This window comes from Centropristis striata, chromosome 15 (genome assembly GCF_030273125.1).
Source record: "Centropristis striata isolate RG_2023a ecotype Rhode Island chromosome 15, C.striata_1.0, whole genome shotgun sequence".
NCBI classification, from domain to species: domain Eukaryota; kingdom Metazoa; phylum Chordata; class Actinopteri; order Perciformes; family Serranidae; genus Centropristis; species Centropristis striata.
In genome coordinates this window covers 4,928,486-4,952,593 of record NC_081531.1, presented here as the reverse complement: position 1 = coordinate 4,952,593, position 24,108 = coordinate 4,928,486, and the positions used below count along the sequence as shown (strand labels likewise).

General features: G+C 37.6%; 1 protein-coding gene across 1 annotated transcript in view; it reads right to left on the bottom strand.

The window, feature by feature from the left end:
- robo4 (roundabout, axon guidance receptor, homolog 4 (Drosophila)) overlaps positions 1–23,639 on the bottom strand; it is a 42,932-nt gene extending 19,293 nt beyond the window's left edge. The window contains exons 1-9 of the mRNA XM_059351809.1: positions 23,591–23,639; positions 22,372–22,958; positions 7,587–7,910; positions 4,923–5,080; positions 4,249–4,369; positions 3,979–4,117; positions 2,894–3,021; positions 1,943–2,058; positions 416–647 (exon numbers count right to left, since the gene is read on the bottom strand). Of these exons, the coding sequence (XP_059207792.1) occupies positions 416–647; positions 1,943–2,058; positions 2,894–3,021; positions 3,979–4,117; positions 4,249–4,369; positions 4,923–5,080; positions 7,587–7,910; positions 22,372–22,579 (1,426 nt within the window). The 5' untranslated portion in view covers positions 22,580–22,958; positions 23,591–23,639. The remainder of the gene's footprint in view (positions 1–415; positions 648–1,942; positions 2,059–2,893; positions 3,022–3,978; positions 4,118–4,248; positions 4,370–4,922; positions 5,081–7,586; positions 7,911–22,371; positions 22,959–23,590) is intronic.
- Between the last annotated feature and the right edge of the window lie 469 nt (positions 23,640–24,108).

Here is a 24,108-nt window from a genome sequence, read left to right as displayed (position 1 = left end):
AAAAATTATCAGACCACCCTTGTTTTCTTCAATTTCTTGTTCATTTTAATGTCTGGTACAACTAAAGGTACATTTGTGTAATGATAACAACAAAAATAGCTGATAAGAGTTTAATTTGAGAGCTGATATCTAGACATTTAACATGGTTTTCTTGATGATTTTGGTTATTATCAAGAAAACCATGTTAAATGTCTAGATATCAGCTCTTAAATTAAACTCTTATCAGCTATTTTTGTTGTTATATTATATTTGTCCAAACAAATGTACCTTTAGTTGTACCAGGCATTAAAATGAACAAGAAATTTGAGAAAACAAGGGTGGTCTGATAATTTTTTCCATAACTGTATAACATAGGTCTCGTTTTTAGTATGTGAAAATGTTCCATACTATACTCTTAAATCAGACCGTTCCTCACCTGTCTCAGGGACTCTGAAGTGCCGGGTGTTGCTCTCCCTCCCGTACAAGTTGCTGCCGTAGGGGCGGACTTTAAACTCATACTTGTAGCCTCTCTTCAAGGGCCCCACCTGAGCTTGGAAGCTGGGCAGAGTCACCTTCTTTGCGGCCCAGTCGGAGCTGGCAGGCAGCAGAGAGCGGTAGAGAACCTCGAAGCCGTCGAGGTAGTGAGGCTGTGCTGGGAGGGACTGGAGCTGCTCACAGGGAAAACACAACATGACTAAAAAAAGACACAAAATGACTTAAAAAAGACACAAAATGACAAAAAAAAGACACAAAAAGACAAAAAAAGACACAAAATGACCAAAAAAGGACACAAAATTACTAAAAAAGACACAAAATGACCAAAAAAAAGACACAAAATGACCAAAAAAAAGACACAAAATGACCCAAAAAAGACACAAACTGACTAAAACAAGACACAAAATGACCAAAAAAAAGACACAAAATGACCAAAAAAAGACACAAAATGACCAAAAAAAGACACAAAATGACCAAAAAAAGACACAAACTGACTAAAACAAGACACAAAATGACCAAAAAAAGACACAAAATGACCAAAAAAAGACACAAAATGACCAAAAAAAGACACAAACTGACTAAAAAAAGACACAAAATGTTCGACTGTTTCACTTGTTTTAAGTGTTTTGGTTCTTAATTATCTCAATAAGCTATTATAGCTTCTTACTGAGATTTTATGACCTAAATACATGCTTGAAACTAGAATATCAAAAGTTACAAAGCTGTTTCATCAACACTTACAAGACTTACAAGACACAAAATGACGCAAAAAAGACACAAAATGATCAAAAAAAGACACAAAATGACTAAAACAAGACACAAAATGACCAAAAAAAAGACACAAAATGACCAAAAAAAGACACAAAATGACCAAAAAAAGACACAAAATGACCAAAAAAAGACACAAACTGACTAAAACAAGACACAAAATGACCAAAAAAAGACACAAAATGACCAAAAAAAGACACAAAATGACCAAAAAAAGACACAAACTGACTAAAAAAAGACACAAAATGTTCGACTGTTTCACTTGTTTTAAGTGTTTTGGTTCTTAATTATCTCAATAAGCTATTATAGCTTCTTACTGAGATTTTATGACCTAAATACATGCTTGAAACTAGAATATCAAAAGTTACAAAGCTGTTTCATCAACACTTACAAGACTTACAAGACACAAAATGACGCAAAAAAGACACAAAATGATCAAAAAAAGACACAAAATGACTAAAAAAAGACAAAATTACCCCAAAAAAGACACAAAATGACTAAAAAAAGACACAAAATGTTCAACTGTTTCACTTGTTTTAAGTGTTTTGGTCCTTAATTATCTCAATCAGATATTACAGCTTGTTACTGAGATATTATGACCTACACTGGAGCTGCTCACAGACAAAACACAACATGGATCATACACCTGTAATATTCATGCTTTTAATCTGAAACTCTCTCTGAAATAGCTGGTACATACCGTCCATTGTACTTGTGATATGTCAGAACCAGGAGCCGTGATGGTGACGTTTTCCAGAGCGACTCTCAGGGCTGACAGTTCTTTATGGAGGTCTCTCTGTGTGGCGCTGGTCGCCTCTGGAAACACAGTATTAATGGTTTATTACCACACAGGAGAGGCTAAAATACATTCTGCAGCAAAACATTGTTTCAACGCCATCTACTGGTAATACTGTATACTGACAAAAATCCAAACTAAACCTTTAAAACTGAGATATTAACCAGAAACAGATGATATTCTGAACCAAAAGCTGCATGATCCTTGAAGAGTTAGGTGAACATGCAGCAGACAAATGAGAGTCAAAATCTAACTTCCTATATATGGACTAAAAAAAAGCTCAGCACTTACAGTCTCTGCAGGTTTCAAAAAGTCAAATCTAAGACTTTTGAATACTTTTTTGAGACCATAATGAATACAATTTAAGACCCATTTCACATCCATACTGGCAAATCAAAATACAAAAGACAAGAAGGAAAATCGGAGGCCCGGAATTACCTGCAAAGTATCTGAATTTATTCACAGCCACAAATCGTTCAACTTGCACTTACCTATCTTATACCAGAATTTTTCTTCTATAAAGTTTTTCTATGCTGCTATGCTAGCCTGTAACACACAGCACACAAGCTGGTTGTGCTCAATAAATTCTGACGGGGCTGCACAGGTACTTCCTGTCCTCAAAAATCAGTTTATGCATTATGATTTTTTTTTAAAAAGTAGTGTTAATAAATTAAAAAGACCTTTCAAATTTGTATTTAAGACATTTATGAGATTTTAAGAGCATTTTAGACATTTCAAGACCTTCAAATTATTGGATTTGGATTTTTTAAGTCCCTGTAGATACCCAGCTATAAGGCGTAAGGCAGACTGTTTGTGATGAGATAAACATGAGCAGTTTTTCAGACCTCATCTTACCATCAACGAGCAGCTGTGCGCTGGCAGTGACCACACCTGCATCATTACTAGCAGTGCAGGTGTACCTGCCAGCATCCTGGTCTGTCACATAGTGGATCTGGAGAGTCTGGTCCGGGTTTACAAGATACCTATAAACACAATCAGTTAGTTATTCTGAGATCTTTTTACACTAACTGAAATGTTGAATAGCATATATAGTCATGGAAACAATTATTAGACCACTTTTTTTCTTCAGTTTCTTGTTCATTTTAAAGCTTGGTACAATTAAAGGTACATTTGTTTGGACAAAATCACTTTCAGAAATATATGGAATATAAATAACCCCCTTTGTCATATTGTATGCATGTTTATGTATATGTTTGGACGAGTTGATGGTCATTTTGTTGTCCTAGTACTTGTTACTCTGTTCAATGACAATAAAGTTGAATTTCATCTCATCTCATAAATATATATTTATATAATATTATTTGATAAGCATCAAATCTGTTCTGACAAAATCATTATCAATAAAACCATGTTAAATGTCTAGATATCAGCTCTTAAATTAAACTCTTATCACCTATTTTTGTTGCTATCATTATATTTGTCCAAACAAATGTACCTTTAGTTGTACCAGGCATTAAAATGAACAAGAAACTGAAGAAAACAAGGATGGTCTAATATTTTTCCATTCATTTGCAGGAATGTCAGGAAAGAAAGAAGCCCTAAATAAGCAGACTTAGTGTCAAACCAGAAATTAAACCAGTCTTCATTTTTCATTTCATTTTTTAAAACTATGATAACTAATAACTCTGCCTTTCACTGTAACTGTTTTTAATGTTCTTGCATGTGTTTTGTCTGTGCTGTTTTGTGTTTTCTCTGAACTCTCGACATCATTGTAAATGAGGGGTTGCCCTCAATGATTCCTCAAGAAAAATAAATAAAGGATAAATGAAAATTTGAATTTCTGACAGGAAAAAGAAATTAGCCAGGATTAACAACTATTTACTGTTTTCTGCATGTTACTGGTTAATAAATGCATATATATATTATATAAATCAGCATTGATCAGGTGTGTATTTGTGTGTGTTGCCATAATAAAGTACCTGCCGTTGGGCAGTGGGCCCTGCTCTCTGCTCCACACCACAGACAGTGGGGGGTCTCCTTTAGCCTGGCAGTAGAACTGGGCCGACTCCCCCACTCTAACAGACACGTTTCCTGGCTTCAGCACCAACACAGGCTTGGCTGCAGGGGAAGACAAGAGGAACTCAGTGCTGCACTGTACTGTACTGTGATATACAGTAATCTGCATTCAGAACATGGAGCTGAATTCAAACAGTTAAAGCAGTAAGAAGTAGTTGAGATTATTCTCTCACCCAGCACAGAGAGACGAGCCGCCCTGCTCTCTCTTTTTCCTGCGATGTTGCTGGCCACACACACATAAGCTCCAGAGTGATACTTCTGTGCAGGAGCGATGATGAGTTTCCCACTCAGGTCCTAAAGCAGACAGGAGGATCAGAAACACACTTCACATGTCATGTGTCTATACTGCCTTACAAAGTCTAACTGCTATGTAATACTTCTAAATCTAAAGTTTTTTTATTATCTTGGTAAGAAACCAATAATTGTCAGGTCACTGCTCGGGCCAGTTCATTAAATTTATCTTGTTTTAAGAGTTAATTTCTTATTTTAAGCGTTCAACATGCTTATTTCTAGATTTAATAATCTTAATTTAATAAATCTTGTCAAGGTAAATTATCTGTCCATGCAGCAAGATCATTTCCCTCAGATTTAGAGTTTTTATCTTGTTTTTAGACACACCTTTTTTGTAGTGTGTGAATAGGATTATAACTGATTATAGTGCTTTAAACAATGTGCATGGTTACTTCTTGCTGCTATCTTTACATTAATCTGGTATATTCAGTTCAGACTGGTGCAGTGTTGTAATTGTTACAAGGTTCAATCTATTAACATCTTAATTTAAAGTGGTCGGGTTCATTCAGACACAGATCAGCATGTAAAGCATCCATCACATCATCCTGAGGCTTACGGTGTAGTCGTGGTCCGTGTTGGTGATGGGCAGACCGTTCCTCTTCCAGACCACGTTGGGTTCAGGGTGTCCCACCGGGGGGCCACAGCTCAGCACGGCCACCTCCCCCTCAGCCACCTCCACGTCACTGGGCTGCACACTGAACTCCTCCTGCAACACTGTAACCATGGAGACCAGGTCAGTGCACACAAACACACACACCTCACATGGATGAGAGTCATGAACACAACACTGCAAACATTACAAATCTGTACTTTGTCATCTCCCTTCAATATGAAGGCTCTTTGTAATAAATTCATATTTAAGGAGAAAATGGCTCCAGATACACACGCTTCCCTCACACACACACACACACACACACACACACACACACACACACACACACACACACACATTTTGAGGTTAAAGGTCATAGGTTGCTGTATAAATAAATACTTGAAAAGGAATGCTTGTTGTAGGTGTGCTCCTTATATATTGTATAGTATTATAACATTACTAGTATTAATTGTTTGAAATCTCTGAAGAATCTCATCATAGTGTACACACACCGGCAGTAGCCCCCGTGGCCCTTTCAGAATTTCCCCAGAGGAAATTTTCTAGTTTGTATTGCAATACTCAAGTGTCAGGATAAAATCAATCGTTGGGGCCGATACGCTGATTCACACCTCTATTGAATAGGCCAACAAACACCTCAGGTTTATTTTTCCTTAATTCTTGCTTTAATAAGTGAGGAAAAAACCGACAGACACACAGTCTGTATTTTTACAGGCCACATCACCTGCATCTATTTAAGTGAAATCCTGAATCCCTTTTGGAGGAGAGAGTCACACACACACACACACACATGCAGGAGGCTGATGAAGATGTTTGTGGTGACAGAGGCAGGGGGGGTACGGGGGTCCAGTGTCAATGTTTGCCCAACAGGAGGGTCAAACAGTGGTGCTAATTGACCTCGGGGCCTCACTGTTTACTGATCTGGACCCCAGTGAGTCAGGGGACATGCAGCAGCTGCTGGTCTCGACTCTTTACAGGACTCTGATGGATGATAACACAATGTAGCAAGTCCTTTGACCAGGACTCAGACAGAGCTACTAAACTTTCTGATGTTGATAGTATATAAAGGAAAGACACTGCAGGTTCTTTCATGCACTGGTCAATTTTGAGATTTTGGGTTATTTTCTTCCTTAACATGTCTTCTTTCAGATTCAGATCTAAAGAATACATCCAAATTACATGGCCTATTTGCATCCGTAGATTTCTTCTTAATTCAACCAAAGTTAGTATTAGATAATGCCTCATTTTTCCCCGATGGCTAACAGGCTTGAATGGCTGTTTTACTACCTGCCTCTGATACTGCACACCTACAACAAGCATTCCTTTTCAAGTATTTATTGATACAGCAACCTATGCCCTTTAACCTCAAAATATGTGTGTGTGTGTGTGTGTGTGTGTGTGTGTGTGTGTGTGTGTGTGTGTGTGTGTGTGACTCTCTCCTCCAAAAGGGATTCAGGATTTCACTTAAATAGATGCAGGTGATGTGGCCTGTAAAAATACAGACTGTGTGTCTGTCGGTTTTTTCCTCACTTATTAAAGCAAGAATTAAGGAAAAATAAACCTGAGGTGTTTGTTGGCCTATTCAATAGAGGTGTGAATCAGCGTATCGGCCCCAACGATTGATTTTATCCTGACACTTGAGTATTGCAATACAAACTAGAAAATTTCCTCTGGGGAAATTCTGAAAGGGCCACGGGGGCTACTGCCGGTGTGTGTACACTATGATGAGATTCTTCAGAGATTTCAAACAATTAATACTAGTAATGTTATAATACTATACAATATACAAGGAGCACACCTACAACAAGCATTCCTTTTCAAGTATTTATTTATACAGCAACCTATGACCTTTAACCTCAAAATGTGTGTGTGTGTGTGTGTGTGTGTGTGAAGCATGTGTATCTGGAGGAGTGTGCGCGTTTACGCGCGCATATGTGTGTGTGCGCTAGTATCTGTAACTGTAATCACATCAAAGGATCAAAGGCATTGGGGTCGACCAATCAGAGCAGAGCAATCAACAGAATTAACTGCAGCTGTCCAATGTTCCGGAACAGTGACAGCAGCCAGAGGTGGACAGACTGGAATTTCTGGCCTCGAACAGAAAGCATTTTTGGCAAAACCATAATACCTATCATTGATCCGATTTCACTTTGAGCATCCTGGGTTCTTCCTGAACAGCTACATATGTTTTTTGTGAAGAAAAATGAAGAAATAGCTTTGGAAGAGCGATCTCAAAAACTGTTGAATATGCTTTTCTACAGAAATCTTCCTGCGTTTATAATATGGGAGTCAATGAGGCTGTTGGTGCGTGTTGGTGGCGTATCTGTGCGTCCTACGCCCAAACTATAACTCTGACAGCTTTACCAGAGGATTGTGAGTATGTCCATGTATGGACGACAACAACTGCAGCATTTTATCAAACCTTCACAAACAACAAGCTTCACTACTCTCAATTTTTTTTGGGATGAATCGTAAAAAAAGCAGAACTTTGCAGCATTATTTTGACAACTTCCAGACACGACATCCTGACACACATGAGACTAATCAGAGATAACTTTGCTCAAAGTTGATATCTAAGTCTCCGACAGCAGTAGGATGTCTCAGTCTCACCTGCTATGTAGAGCGATGCGTTGCGGCTGGTGGCCCTGCCTGCGCTGCTCCTGGCTACGCAGGTGTAGGTGCCTTCATGGGACTGACCTCGCCTGCTGCCCACATGCAGGAAGAACAGACTCCCCTCCGGCAGCAGCAGGGGCTGCAGCTCTCCTCCTCCCAGCGTGGCGTCCAGAGGCTGGCCGTTCCTCAGCCACTCGATGGACGGCTTGGGGCTGCCGTCCGCCCGGCAGGACAGCGTGGCGGGGTTCCCAGCCTTCACCACCACGTCAGCAGGGTGGTGGACGATGCGGGGCGCCGTCTCCTGAGCATGAACCCTGGAGCCTGAGGACGAGACAGAGCTTTGTAGAAACTGAAAAGAGCATTTGAGTGTTTATAGTAGCAGAGCAGGGACAAAATGCATGTTGTAGTTCTGTTTAAAAAGCTAAAAGAGCAACAGAAACACAGTAAAGTGACACCACATCCATGAGTGTAGTGGGGGTCCACTGATCCAACTTTTCTCTCCTGATACCAAATGTCAGTTTAACAACACTCCTCTTTTGTTTCTTCTTGCCCCGCCTATTTTTTTCACTCTGATGATGTAATTGTTTCTTTTTCCAAGGTGATCAGATTCCATCAAGCTGATCTGGAGCATCTGGGCGTTCCAGCTGGATAAAAAGGCAGCTGGCTCTTTGGTTCCTTAGGCGTTTCATTCATTTCCACTTCACAACACCCTACCTTACATCAGTGGTTCTCAACCTTTTTGAGTCGCAACCTCCAATTTAACATGCATGCTGCTGCTGACCCAGTCTGGAGCTTTTCTTTGCAGTAAAGCAACAATGCGCCAGTTTCCTTTCTTCTTCTTTTATTTTTTCCACTGTGCTCACTGAACAGAATCAGTTGATACGATGAATTATGGACAAATAATAAAGCAGACAGCAACTAAAACATCTCCCTGTCAGGAATTACGTAATTTAATATTAATTTTGTGCATTTATATTTTTTCCAAAATGATTTGGCGACCCCCAGAAATCATTTCCCGACCCCAATTGGGGTCAGGACCCCAAGGTTGAGAATAGCAGCCTTACATGATCAATACACCCACATTTACATGACTGAAACCACTGATGTACACACCTCATGCTTGCGTTACTTTATCTATATAAATCTATTTTTCTATCGCCTATGCACTGTGTCTCTCCCGTTTTTTGTCATCACCTTCGAGCCGGGTCATGACACATCTATGTATTTTTTTGTTTTCAGTTTTGTGCCACCTGTGGACAAATCAACTGTTTCCATTAGCAACAGACTGCCGTTAGAAAACCTGTCATTATACTACAGCAGGGTCTGACAGTCTGCCCTGCTTAGCCCTGGTTCTGGTTCTTCTGTGTCTCCTGTCTCTCCAGGAGGACCAGACAAATTGTTTGGGCCTTCAGCAGCTTGGTGTCAGTGGAAGAAGCAATTGGAGCAGATGGGTGAAGCTCTGCAGGAGTTTGCTGATGCCCACCTTGGACCCTTCCTCCTCCTGCCAGACCTCCAACGTCTTGCACTAGAGCGGAGCCGGATCTTGGTCTGACCACAACAACTGGTTGCTGCTGCAGCCTGAGCTAAACAAGATTCTGGAGAACCTGCAGGATTTCATCGGATTTCGTCTAAATGGTAAATGGATGGACCTGCACTTATATAGCGCTTTTCTAGTCACTTTTGCAACCACTCAAAGCACTTTACACTACAGACTGCACTCATTCACCCATACATTCATGCTGGTGGCAGAGGCTACCCTAAACAGTCCCACCTGCCACCATTGGGAATTCATTCACACACCGATGAACACAGCACATTGGGAGCAATTTGGGGTTCAGTATCTTCTTCGGGATCGAACCACCAACCCTTCGGTTGGGGGCCAACCAACTCTCCCAACTTAACCACAGCCGCCCCTTAAATCCATCCCCATGGCACCAGGGCTTCATTCAGTCATTATCCTTAACCGCTTATCCGCACTTGGGTCACTGGGGTAGGGTGACCATTCCCCTCACATGAAAAAGGAGGACACTTTGCATACACGGGACAAGCAAGCAGATATTTGTTTGGTATGATCCTGTTTTAAGCAGAGTTGTACTCCATGTACTAGTCAGTGCTAGCATGTCTCTGATAGCTGCTTTACCTTTGCTGCTCACATCTACATCGCTTCGACATAATGTACAAAAAAAAAAAGGAACTCTTACTTTTTGTAACAAACCCCTGTTCTCTTGCCCATTCCGGGTTAAAGGAGGTCTTTCATTTGGCATTTTTTAAGACTCTCAGTAGCTGAGAGCTTGATTGACAGTGCGTGTCGTGGCAAATCAACACATGGCTCTTTTTTTATATTTTCTCAAAAAGAGGACAAAGGAGTGCCCAACTTAAGGCTGCGCCTGCAGCCGGCCAGGGCATTAAAAAGCCGGACTGTCTGGTCTAAAGCCAGACGAATGGCCACCCATTCACCCTGGACAGGTCTCCAGACGATCACAGACAGACAGACAACAACACATTCACTCCTACGGACAATTTAGAGTCACCAATTAAACCTAGGTCCACGTTTTTGGACTGTGGGAGGAAGCCGGAGAACCCGGTGAGAACCCTCGCTGACACAGGAAGAACATGCAAACTCCAGACAGAAGAGCTGCAGGCCAGAGTCGAACCAGCGACCCTCTCCCTGTGCAAGATGTTAATCTCCAATAATTGTTCGTGTTTAGTCTTCTTTATTCATGCTCTCAACTGCAAAGAATACAGTACAACACCCACGTTCCCGCGCTCGCCACATCAACAAAAAATGCCATTACAGTTACAATCAGGGTCGGAATTTCACACTCTGGCCTTGATGCCCTGTGAAAAAATGTTCAATTTACGGCCAAGGTGGCCTTTGCGCCCCTGTCAAAGTTCCAGTAAACACAACGCTAACCCGACCCACTCCCTGTCCTTCGAGAGGTGTGCGCATCAACACATGGCTCATTAGAATATTCAAATGAGCCATGTGTTGATGCAGCACAGGTAAGCTAGCGGGACAAGATGTTTTGATGTGTTGTGACTGAAGTATGTGGTAGTATTTGACAGAACTCAACATTTACGTTTTTATAGAAAGTACTATTGATAGGTAATTACCATTGTATTTGCCTATTTAAAGTCGACTCGTTAACGTTACATGTTTGCGTCATGAAAACTAGCGATAGCTAGCTAGTTGGGATATCGCTAACGTCTTCCCTACCTCAGGAACAAGGGCTCGACATTTAGCTAGGGATGGGTACCGTTCACATTTGAACCGATACGGTACCGATACCCGGTACCTGGGAATCGGTATCGGTACTCAACGGTACCAATTTTCGGTACTTTTGCGTTTGAAAATATAAACTTTAAAAAATATATCAAAACAATATAAAATCCAGGATGAGCAGTGCTTTATTGTTGAGTGAACGTGCATTTTGTAACATGAAGGTTGCAGTGTTATCAAAGAATGCAGAGGAGCGCTCTCAGGTGGCAAGTGCACGGAGAAAAAAAAAAAAAAAGGTTGCAAGTGCACGTGTGATTTGTTGTGATGACGTCGTAGCTGTGCGGCGCAGCGCCGGTCAGACAGTATTGTGGGCATAGCATGGTTGGAATAAACAAAGTTGAGTCGGGCTGCTCTGTGCACATATCGAGGATGACGCAGGAGTCTGAGGGATTTAATTTCAGCGAGGCAGTTTGGAATAAAGTGGCAGGTAATATTCCTGAGTTGAAGAGCGGAGTATTAGCGGAGGACCAGAGATGCAGCAGCTAGCTGCTAGCTGTTAATGACTGGTCTACAGAAGAATGGAGAGAGCAAACGGAGTAAGGAAGGTCCAATCTGGAGGCAGACGAAGGCCAAGCCCGGGTAGAGACATTGGAGAGATAGCAGCTGGCGGCTAGCAGGCCGAGAGCCGGCTGTTCGTCTCTGCGCCGGGTTGGAGGAGGGCAGCAGCTAGTGGATAGTGGCCGCGGTGAGCAGACAGGACCAGACGAGGAGGTAAATAAAAAAATAGTGCGATCGTCAGCACGCTTGTTAATCAAAGACGTCAAATGAAAACAGGTTGAAATCAATGATCAGTTTAAAGGTAACGCTGTTTAGGTACCGAAACATGGTACCGTTTGATTTTACTTGAATCGGTACTCGGTAGTACCGACGCAATTCGTTCGGTACCTATAAAAGTACCGAATTCGGTACCCATCCCTACATTTAGCTAATGTAAATTTCACCTCAGCAGGTTCCTTTTTTATGGCAGGAGGAGGCATTTCTCTTTCCTTACTCTTAGATGAACTCAGGCAGGAGATTCATTTTGCCGTCTTTTCAAAACAGGTTCATTTGTCATTTTCCAAAAAGGTCCTTTCTAATATATTTAATATATTGTGCATTAATGTTTCTTGATGAATGAGATTGTTAAGGTATTAATCTGAAAGGTAAAACCAGCGTAATTTAACCAAACGGCCTTTGTGCCCTTAAAATAAATGTGAACAGGAAGGCCAAATGGCCTTGCCCCTAAAATGACGAAATTCCAAGCCTGGTTACAATGTGTTCCCTAGTAGCAGGTAGATGACTGATGACTGATGACTGTAAATTATAGAATAAAGGTGCCAACAGATTTAACTTAACACAATAGTGCTAACCACTACACCACCATGTAGCCCAGGGGTCTCAAACTGAAATTACCTGGGGGCCGCTGGAGGTAGTATCAAAATGACCAAAAACAGACACAAAATTACTAAAAAGACACAAAATTACAGAAAAAAAAACAAAAGACACAAAATGATCAACATTGACACCAATCCAGCAAATATACCATAAGATGATTTAGATGATATACTGTCTTTGACTTTGAGCTCATTCTCCTGTAAGAGTCTATATAGTACAATATAAAGATTTGTATTGGGTACAGTAGAGCCACACCCAAACAGCAGCGTCTTGCTCTATGCATCACCACCTCTGAGTTCATTGGACTGGCAGCGGATCTCACAACAAGCGGCTTTAAGCCTCGCTACCAACAAACAATGTCTATTTGCAGCCAGCAGCAGTGGAATGCCATTGTTTGGACTTCCCATAGAGTCGGATGACCACACTGAAGGAAATGGGGAGACTGTGATCAGCTTCCTGACAGCAGAGGAAGCTGGAGGGTCTCAGAGCATCAACCCTGACAAAACACACTGCAACTCCCCCATCAACAGCATTTCCTCAACAGAACAAAAGACCCTCAGACTATCAGTGGAACTTTACCAACTCACTTTGTTTGACTAGTTGACAAACAAAAAGAAACAATTCAATGTTAAAAAAAAAAATCAAGTTGTAGTTACTTAATGGTTAACTCTATGGAGTCTCTTTGGGCTATTTAGTCAATTTTTTAATCCTTTCCATCCTGCCTGTATACATCACTTAAAATGTTTAAATGCCATGTTGGTATATTGTTTTTCACCCATATGACCTGATAATAATTGAGTTTGATTTTAATTGATGTCTTTATTGGTCATTTTGTGTCTTTTTTTGGTAATTTTGTGTCTTTTTTGGTCATTTTGTGTCTTTTTTTGTGTCTTTTTTTTGGTAATTTTGTGTCTTTTTTGGTCATTTTGTGTATTTTTTTGGTCATTTTGTATCTTTTTTGGTCATTTTGTGTCTTTTTTTGGTTATTTTGTGTCTTTCTTTGGTCATCTTGTGTCTAATTTTTTGGTCATTTTGTGTCTTTTTAGTAATTTTGTGTCTTTTTTGTTATTTTGTGTCTTTTTTTGGTCATTTTGAGTCTTTTTGGTTATTTTGTGTCTTTTTTTGGTCGTTTTGTGTCTTTTTTTGCTAATTTTGTGTCTTTTTGGTCATTTTATGTCTTTTATTGGTCATTTTGTCATTTTTAGTTATTTTGTGTCGTTTTTGGTCATTTTGTGTCTTTTTTGATCATTTTGTGTCTTTTTTGGTTATTTTGTGTCTTTTCTTTGGTCATTTTGTATCTTTTTTTGCTAATTTTGTGTCTTTTATAGTCCTTAAGTCCAACATAAAATGTGATTTTGAATCTTTTTTTTTACGTCTGGATGTGATGAAGAAGTCTCCAGAGGGTTAAACTGATGTAGGAGGACAATGTTAACCTGCTTCCTGTCTCATTCACACACACAAAGACTTGTTTACAGTATCTTGAACCACATGTTGCATCAGAACCAGGTGCAGACAAAGCCCCAAAGTAAAAGAGTTTGCCACAAAAGATGGCAAAACACACAAACACGGTCATGACCTGAATCATCTGAGACTGACATGTATTATTTCACAGCTGAATTGAATAATCCTAATCTGGCCAAACATTTTGGCTGCTTTAAATGGGCATGGACAATCAACACAAGGGCTCTACTCCTTTATCTTTTCATTCATTCACTACAGCCGGAAATACCCTCAAATGACAGCCAACAAAAGCCTCTATGAACCCACTGTCTTTAAAGAGAAACTGTGTTGAGTTTGTTGGGGCCAGTGGATAAAATGGGAATGTGATGGACATTTTATACCCTAAATTATTAACATGTTTGTGCCTGCAGTTGAAATTTGGAATTGTCTTTGGTGGAAGTGTACTCTAGGCTTAGCTACACTGCAAAAAAGGTGTGTCTAAAAACAAGATAAAACACTAAATCTGAGGGAAGATTTCTTAAATTAAGATTATTAAATCTAGAAAAAATCATATTGTATGCTTGAAATAAGACATTTCTTACCATTTCTTTTAAGTTTCTTACCAAGATAAAAAAACACTGTGTTAGATCATTTAGCTTGTTTTAAGAGTTATTTCTTGTTTTAAGCGTTCAACATGCTTATTTCTAGATTTAACAATCTTAATTCAAGAAATCTTGTCAAGTGAATTATCTGTCCATGCAGCAAGATAATTTCCCTCAGATTTAGTGTTTTTATCTTGTTTTTAGACACACTTTTTTTTCAGTGCACTGTGTTGAGTTTGCTGTTGCCTGTGGATAAAATGGGAATGTGATGGAAATTTTATACCCTAAATTATTAACATATTTGTGCCTAGAGTTGAGATATTGAATTGTATTTGGTGGAGGTTTACCCTGGGTTTAGCTAAGCACAAATCTGACTACAGAAAAATTAGTTTTCTTACTATACTATATTTGGTCTGGGTACATGGGATTACTGTTTGTGCAATTTGCTCTGCTATAATTTGAAAAAAACAGTAGTTCCATGTGTCCAAAAAGTAAATATAGTATGACAAGTCAATGGCTGTATTGCAGAAACAACAACAGTCAAGTATTTGGTATCTAGCTCAGCTGAATATCAAATACTGATTGAAATACAAGTGGGTTTATCAGTCAATTAAGAAAATAACCATAGATCAATAAGTAGGCTAGGAGAAATAATTGTCAGTTGCAGCACTAGTTATGGGAGGAAAGAGAAGCTGAGTTTTAAATGCACATTAAGAGTGTATTTATACTTGAATGGATGCTTTAAGATGGTTTAAACAAAAATGTATTCTGTGTTGGTACGGGCTGGGTAATTTTTTCTTTTATTGACTCAACATAATTGCAATACAAGTAATTAAAGAGTGGGGATGTTTATCTTTATGTATGCAATAAGCTTTATTTCAGACTGAATGTAATTACATTCTATCACGTTCAACTTTCCAAATTCTGATCAACTTGTTGAATAATCTGAAGAATAACATGTAATATGAAGTACTTTTACTCTCCTACAGATTTACAAGCTGCATTGTCTTTTGCAATTAAACCTCTAGAAGTGACCAGATCAGTGTTAAAACTTTCTTTTTCATTTTAAAAGCGTGATTATAATTCTCATAGCAGCGTTTCTCCATGGCACCACAACCAAAGGGACAATGAAACATTTAGCTGATCAGTCAATTGAGAAAATAACCATAGATTCATAAATAATATAATTATATAAAACATATAATATAAAAAAAATATAAAATATATACATAAAATAATTGTCAGTTGCAGCACTAATTATGGGAAGGAATAGAAGCTAAGTTTTAATTGCACATTCAGAGTTTATTTGAAAGTTATTACTCAGTTGTTAGTCAAATTCAATTTTGAATTTAATTTAGCTTTTACTGTGTGTTTGCAAGACACCGCAGCAACAGCAGGCTTATTATATATAATATTTCTACGTGATTTTATGCCCAATTACACTTACAGCGTAAATACAACATTACTACTACTTGAAAACGCAAGTAAAATCTTTTAAAGTAGTAAAAATTCATTATTAATGTGTTTTTTTGGTAAATATCATAAATTCAGGTGTCTAAACATGAGAAATGATAACAGTTTTATCGATATAGTTTCTATAATTTAACAATAATAATAATAATAATAATAATAATAATAATAATAATAATAATAATATAATATTAATATAATAATAATAAATATATAATAATAAAAATAATAATAATTCAGAGTCTCAGACTTACCTGACAGAAGCAGTGAAGCCAATAAACAGATGAAAACACATGTGGTCATCATTAACAGCGGAGTTAACGGTCCTACAGAGAGCTGATCAATCAGTTTGATCAGACTTATGTGCCTGCGTCACTTCACTGAACTAAATATTGTTTTTAACTGCAGCAAAGTTTTAAATTTAGCGTCAAATTTTACTTGAAAAATAGCGTCCCATAGTGAATATCAGCGCCAACTCCATTGCGTAGCCAGCTAATACTTTCTGTGACCACATCGTCATCAAGGTAACGCAGTCACATCAAGCTTCCTGTCAGATTTTCAAAATAAAGTCTATGTTGACAAACGTACGTTAACTATAACGCACTCGACGCAACGTTTACAATATAATTAGGGAAAAACAAGTATTCAGTGTGGTAGGTTACACTATATTCACCTATCTATTTGTGTTTATTTGTCTTTTTGTCTATCCAAATAAATAGTGTAAATTACTACTTCCGGTAGGCCACTGCGTGTAGCTTTACAGGATATTGGGGATTTTAAAAAATGTATATTTATGCGTTAATATACAGTCATGGACTTGTTTTCTCCTTGCTTTCTTGTTCATTTAATACCTGGTACAACTAAATGTACATTTGTTAGGACAAATATAATGATAACAACAAAAATACTTCATACAAGTTTGATTTAAGAGCTGATATCTAGACATTTTCCATGTTTTTTTTTAGATAATAACCAAAATCATTATCAAGTAAACCATGGAAAATGTCTAGATATCAGCTCTTAAATTAAACTCTTATCAGCTATTTTTGTTGTTATTATTATATTTATCCAAACAAATGTACATTTAGTTGTATCAGGCATCAATAAACAAATCGAAGAAGGAGGAATTGAAGAAAACAAGGGTGGTCTAATGTTTTTTTTCCATGACAGTATGTGTAAAAAAAAAAAAAAGTAATTATAATGATGATAATAATAACGAGAAGAAGAACAAGATATTAGAGAAAACAAGGGTGGTCTAATAATGTTTTCCATGACTGTATGTCCTCGCTTGAAAAAAAATATTGTAAAGGTAAAAACACAGGATAAACAACACAGTAAAATATGATTGGCCTTATTGTTATATATCTGTACAGTATTCTGCATTAACAGAAGCAAACTCTGAGTGAATTAGCAAAACAGCCTGCCCTGAAATCCCACAGGAGAGCCTGATACTAAGTTTTTTTCACGGTTATCAAATTAAATTCTAACAGCTGTAGTGGATATATTCGCTTTTATTGGCTGTTTTCATTTGTTTTTGGCAGTTTGTGGCGGTGGCTCTGTCAACACGGCGAAGAAACAGGAAGTTCAGAGTTCCCAAAGACTCTAAACAATAGAAGGAAATTATGTATCTCTCACTCATGAGGCCACAATGGTTTTTTCCTACTGAAAGTAAGCAGTTTGTTTTGGAATTTAAAAGATATTTACAGGAATAATGTGGACAAAACATACTCACAGAAACAAATTTAGGCATACCAAAAAAATACTAGGTTATATTATTACAGTGTAATAATACAGTGAGGAAATGGAGATGATGTGATGGTTTACAGCAGTGATATTCAACCTACGACCTGCTCAGTTTCAGTTAAGTTACAGGTCATTTTATACAGTGACGTCAATTTTCAAGAAATGCTCTCACTGCAATGAACTGGTTACTATGGTAACCAACATCATAACATGTGAGTAAGTGTGGGCTCATTGAACCTACAAGAGTCTCAGCTTTGTACAGTCAGTTTATGCAATTCTGCAAAGTCTGTTAAGGGACCCCAGTATGCAGAAATATTCAAATAAATTAGGCAAAATTAACAAATTTTAGTGCATGATAAAAACTATGTGGTTTGTCTTAACTCCATGGAGTTTTGGGCTATTTCGTCCATTGTTGAATCATTTCCATCCTGCCTGTATTCACCACTTAAAATATGTTTAAATGCCATGTTGGTATATTTTTTTCACCTATATGACCTGATAATAATTGATTTTTTTTATTCTGACTTACTGGATCAAGATTTTGAACCAAAAAGAAACAAATAAAAACCAACATAAATGTGATCTTGTGATTGTGTGTGATCCTGTCATCAACTCTGGTTTTTATTCTAGTGGGACTCCATTTTATTTGTGTCTTGTTTAGTGTACCAATTTTGGTCATTTTGTGTCTTTTTTTTTGTCATTTTGTGTCTTTTTTTCAGAAATGTTGTGTATTTTTTTTTGGTCATTTTGTGTCTTTTTTAGTAATTTTGTGTATTTTTTTTAGTAATTTTGTGTCTTTTTTTTCCAGCAATTTGGGGTATTTTTTTGGTCATTTTGTGCCTTTTTTAGTTCTTTAGTCCAACATAAAATGTGATTTTATTATATATATATATTAAAAAAAATATATATATATATAAATGTATAAAAATATTTACATATATTTTTATATATTTATAAAATATGTATATATATAAATCTATAAAATATATATATTTATTTACATTTTTAAAATATTTATATATATTTATATGTATAATATATTAAATATATAAAAACATATAAAATCAGAAAAAAATATATAAATCTGACAATATAATCGCAATTCTATTTTTGTTTTTTGTTTTTTTCAAAGTGTGCTGCCCTAATAATAACTGTTTGTCCATTAACTGACCGCTGGTCTTATCCCTGTTATAAAGTACAACAAGTAAAGCAGTAGAGCTGGAATCTAACCTTGGGAAGGATAAAAAAAAAAAAAAAAAACTGAGTTCCTTCCAAGTCCCATCACAGCGAGGCGAGGGCAGCCCAGAGAGAAAGTGAACTAGCACTAGTCCATTCCTTCCAATGGCTCACATAAATGAAGCATTGTCTAGTGAGCTGTTCATTGTGCGGCTGAGAAAGGCCCGGGGCTAAGTGATGGATGTTTATATTGATCCAACAACTCGGGTTTGATGGCCCCGGCATCGGCCAGCTTTCAGCCCGCAACAAAAGCTTTAGAGAGGATGAAGGATGAGTCGTGGCTAAACACAAGGCATGGGAATGGTTCTGGGCCGAGACGTGCCGAGAGAAGGGACCTCTTTCAGTGTGTGGAGCAAAGGTCAGGAGGAGGACTGGAGCGGGCGTGGAGGGCGGGATGGAGGACGGAAAAAGAAAGAAAGTGTCAGCTCTAGTGAGGAATGTGATAAAAAGTGACTTCAGAGTAAGTCTGGAGTGTAATTCAGGAGCGTTTTGTAAAGGAATCAACAATCGCTGTCGACATGAATGGATGCTTTAAGTTAGTTTAACCCTCAGGAGTCCATCTAGTTATTGAAAATACACATGTTTTATTTACAGTCATAACTTTATTCAGTGGCGGACTCAGACTGTTAGAAGGGCAGGGGCGGAAAAAATAAAAAGGGCACATTCTGCACAACATGGGCCCCACCAGCACGCAAAAAGCTATGATGCAACATGCATCATGAAATATTAGCATTAAGTTAAAAAGAGATCCAGATCAAAGTTGTTCATGATATGGTACTGACAATTAAAAGGATCAAACCGAACCATCTAAGGGGGTCCGGGGGTGCAAGACACAAAATGACTAGAAAAAGACACAAAATGACCAAAAAAAAGACACAAAATGACTAGAAAAAGACACAAAATGACCAAAAAAGACACAAAAAAGACATTTTGGATGCAAAAATAAATAATAAGTATAAAGGGGCACCCTAGAGGGCAGCCAATAAGGCACTTTCTCTCATTTTCACCACTCTAGAGGGCACTTTAGCACACTTTTTCAACCATGGAGGCATGACGGGGGCGGTCTTTTTTCTTTTATTGACTCAACATAATTGCAATAGAAGTAATTAAAGACTGGGGATGTTTATCTTTATGTATGCAATAAGCTTTATTTCCAAATTCTGATCAACTTGTTGAATAATCCATCTCTGAAGAATAACATGTAATAAAGAAATACTTTATAGTGCATGTCATTTTTATTCATATTATCTAAAAACATTACATCTGTATGCTACCACTCCTTCTCATTCTCCACCTTTTGCATGTACATAGCTATTTATTCTATATATACCAATATTTTCATGGCAATTATTTATTCTTGTTTGTGATATTTTTAAACCTTTTATACCTTTATTGTCCTTAAGTTTTTTTGGTAAAATTGTTTTATGCACCAATAGGAGTACCAATCGGACCAAAATGATGTAAGGAAATGCATATTGAATATTAACCCTTTATCAGGAAAAAGAACTATATTTGGTAACTTCAGGTAATATTTTGAGAAAAAAATTGCAAATTTACTAGATTAAAGTGGCAAATCTACAAGAAAAAAAGTTGCAGATTTAAGAGATTTAAAGTGGCAAATCTGCGTGAAAAAAGTCGCAGATTTACGAGAAAAAAGCTCAACTTCAACATCAAACTTTTTTCCCCCAGATTCACCACTTTAAATCTCAGAAATCTGCGCATTTGTTTCTCATAGATTTGCCACTTTAATCTCGTAAACTTTTTTCTCAAAATATTATTTTTGTATGTTTTTTTTACACATTCTGGCTGTATGTAATATCCTCCAATATTCTCTAGGGTTGAAATTTGGAATTTGCAAGTATTTCAATGAGTGCCCTATTAAGGGTTAAGTTAACTGGTTCTTATTTCTATCTTATTACTTAGACGGTGCAGATGCATGTATATGTATTGGGCTATATGTACTGTATGTGTGTAAATGTTTATATGTTTATGTGCATCTGTATAATGGTGTCTATGTGAGTATGTGTATGTATATGTACATGCATCTAGCCCACGCTGTTGTAGTTTATGTTGTTGTTTATTTTTCAGTTCGAAAAGAAGAATTGATACAATGAAAATGAGTTGCACTCTAATCTCATTGAATTATATAGAATGACAATAAAGGCTATTCTAATCTATTCTATTTTTAAAACACCTTCTACAACCTACATGGGGAACTCACTTAATTTATCAACTGATCTTAGTGAGAATGATCCAGATTCTACCTAAAATTGCATTGTTATAGTTAGACCTAAATGCACCGACCTTACAGGAAAAAATACACAAGTTCATCTGCAGCAGGTTGCATGTCTGGACTCTGAAACGTCTTGTTGCTCACCTTTCTTTAGTCAGCTGTGAGTTTGCTCATATAAGAGTTTTCTTGTTCATTTTAATGGCTGATACGACAAAAGGTACATTTGTATTGACAAATATAATGAAAAAACAAAAATAGCTCATAATAGTTTAATTTAAGAGCTGATATCTAGACATTTTCCATGGTTTTATTGATTATAACCAAAATCTATCCATCCATCCATCCATCTAAATCACTTGAAAAGTTTTAAAATAAAGGTACAAAATAGCATTTTGTGTTGGACTAAATGACTAAAAAAAGACACAAAATGACCAAAAAAAGACACAAAATAACTAAAAAAAGACACAAAATTACCAAAAAAGACACAAAATAACTAAAAAAGACACAACAAAAGACACAAAATGACCCAAAAAGTACCCAAAAAAAGACACAAAATGACTAACAAAGACACAAAATTACGAAAATTGTTACATTGAACACACAAGATACTAATAAAATAGAGTCACACTAGAATAAAAACTAGAGTTGGATGACTTAAAAGACACAAAATGACTAAAAAAAGGAACAAAAAGACACAAAATAACTAAAAAAGAGACACAATTACCAAAAAAGACACAAAATGACATACAAAGACACAAAATGACCAAAATCGTTGGTTCAAAATGTTGATCCAGAAAGTCAGAATAAAAAATAAATTAAAATGTATATTTTTATAATATTTTTTCACTAAAGACACAAAATGACAAGAAAAAAGACACAAAATTACTAAAAAAAGTTACAAAATAACTAAAAAAGACACAACAGACACAAAATTACCAACAAAGACACAAATGACCAAAAAATACACAAAATGACTAAAAAAAGACACAAAATGACAAAAACCCCACAAAATTACCAAAAAAGACACAAAAAGACACAAATGACCACAAAAAGACACAAAATAACCAAAAAAGACACAACAACAGACACAAAATGATCAAAAAAGACACGAAAAGACACAAAATGACCAAAAAAAGACACAAAATGAATAAAAAAAGACACAAAAAGACACAAAATGAATAAAAAAAGACACAAAATGACCAAAAAAAAGACACAAAATGACCAAAAAAAGACACAAAATAACTAAAAAAGACACAACAACAGACACAAAATGACCAAAAAAGACACAAAACAGCCCAGGACTCCATAGAGTTAATGCACAGACCTTATAGCAAAAAACCCACAGGTTGATCCTGTGCAGCAGGTTGCGTGTCTGGACTGTGAAGCGTCTCGTGTGTGTCTCACCTTTCCTGCGGTGCGGCCTGCTCCTGTGGGCCGTGTGATGCTGCTGGCGTCCCACACTGTGACCAACGTGCTCCCTGACCCGGATCCTTGACCTCCTGTCAGAGCCGGACTCTGTGGGACAGATATCATGGCCCTCGCACCTCAGCGAGGACTCTGCCCAGGTGAAGAAGCACCAGGACCCCCAGAGCAGCCACGCACCCACCCTCATCTTCTGTCAGCACTTCCTGGATGTGAGACCTGAACCCCTACAGCAGCTCCACCCGACCCTCCATACAAACACTCAACATGGGACCTTTTTCCTTACGCAGCGCTTGTTATCTGCAGATAGTTATACCACAGTATGTTTTCCTCATATTCCTGAAACATGGCTGTTAGTGTGCTCCTCTTCCCTCCCTCTTCTTCGCTTTGGCTGCTCTGGGTCTCCCCATCTCCCTCCTCTCTGGGTTCTTTTTTTCTCCCGCAGAGGGAGAAGTTGGGGGGGAAACAATGATCAAAAAACAAGTTTCAGACCTCATGCTGAGCGAGGAGTGAGGGGAAAAGGGGACCGAGGGGTACTGTCTTGTCCAACAACATCTGTGCCATTCATTCTGCAGGGGATCAGGGGAGGGGGGCCGAAAACAAGGCTCAGTGTCCAGGAGGAGGGTTGAAATAAAGGGGAGGTAACACAGAGAGGCCTGTTTTCCCCGAGTCAGATCACTTCCATTAATCAAATGTCGACCATGTGACTGATCAAATGCAGCACACACTGCAAAAAAGACAACTTGTATTTTTTTTGGCCTAAAACAGTGATTTAAGTTGGTAAAACTTGGAAATATAAATTATTGACATTAAGGGCAATAATGTAAGTTAGCACAACAAAGGAAGCCAGTTGTCTGCTCAAAAACAAGTTGGTGAGTTGTTGTTACTTATATCTTTAAGTTGGGGTTCACAACAAGGGACAATAGTTCTGCTAACTCTTATTTCTTTGTTGTGAAATTCGGTCATTAGCGAAAGCTAGCGGCTAACTGATGCTAGCGGCTAATTGATGCTAGCGGTGCTGCTTGTTACAGCTAAAAGATTAGCCATTAGCATATCAATGCTAACTCAAAATTGTGGTCGCAACATTAGCTGACATTTCATAGCGGCGTTACAATCGTGCCAATTCAGCACATTGCAGAAGTTAGCAGAAGTAAGGATTAAAAGTTATTACAATGTAAAATTATAAGTTAGTACAACTTACAGTTGAGTTGACAAAAATCTGAATTCAGAGTTGAGCAAACTTTTCTTTTTTTGCAGTGCACTTCAAAAAAAAGAAAAGTTGGGTGAACTCAAAATTTCAAGGCAACAAACTTAGATAAAATTTTAAGTTGGACAATTAAACTAAATATTTTAAGTTTTGTTTTTGAGTTTGCTCAACTCTGAATTTCTCTGGCACGATTGTAACGCCGCCATGAAATGTCAGCTAATGTTGATATGCTAATGGCTACTCTTGTAGCTGTAACAAGCAGCGCCGCTAGCATCAGTTAGCTGCTAGCTTTTGCTAATGACCAAAAAAAGACACAAAATGACTAAAAAAGAGACACAAAATGACTAAAAAAATACACAAAATTACTAAAATTGTTACGCTAAAGACACAGTCCCACTAGAATAAAAACCAGAGTTGATGACAGGATCACACACAATCACAAGATCACATTTATGTAGTTTTTTATTTGTTTCTTTTTGGTTCAAATTGTTGATCTAGTAAGTCAATTATTA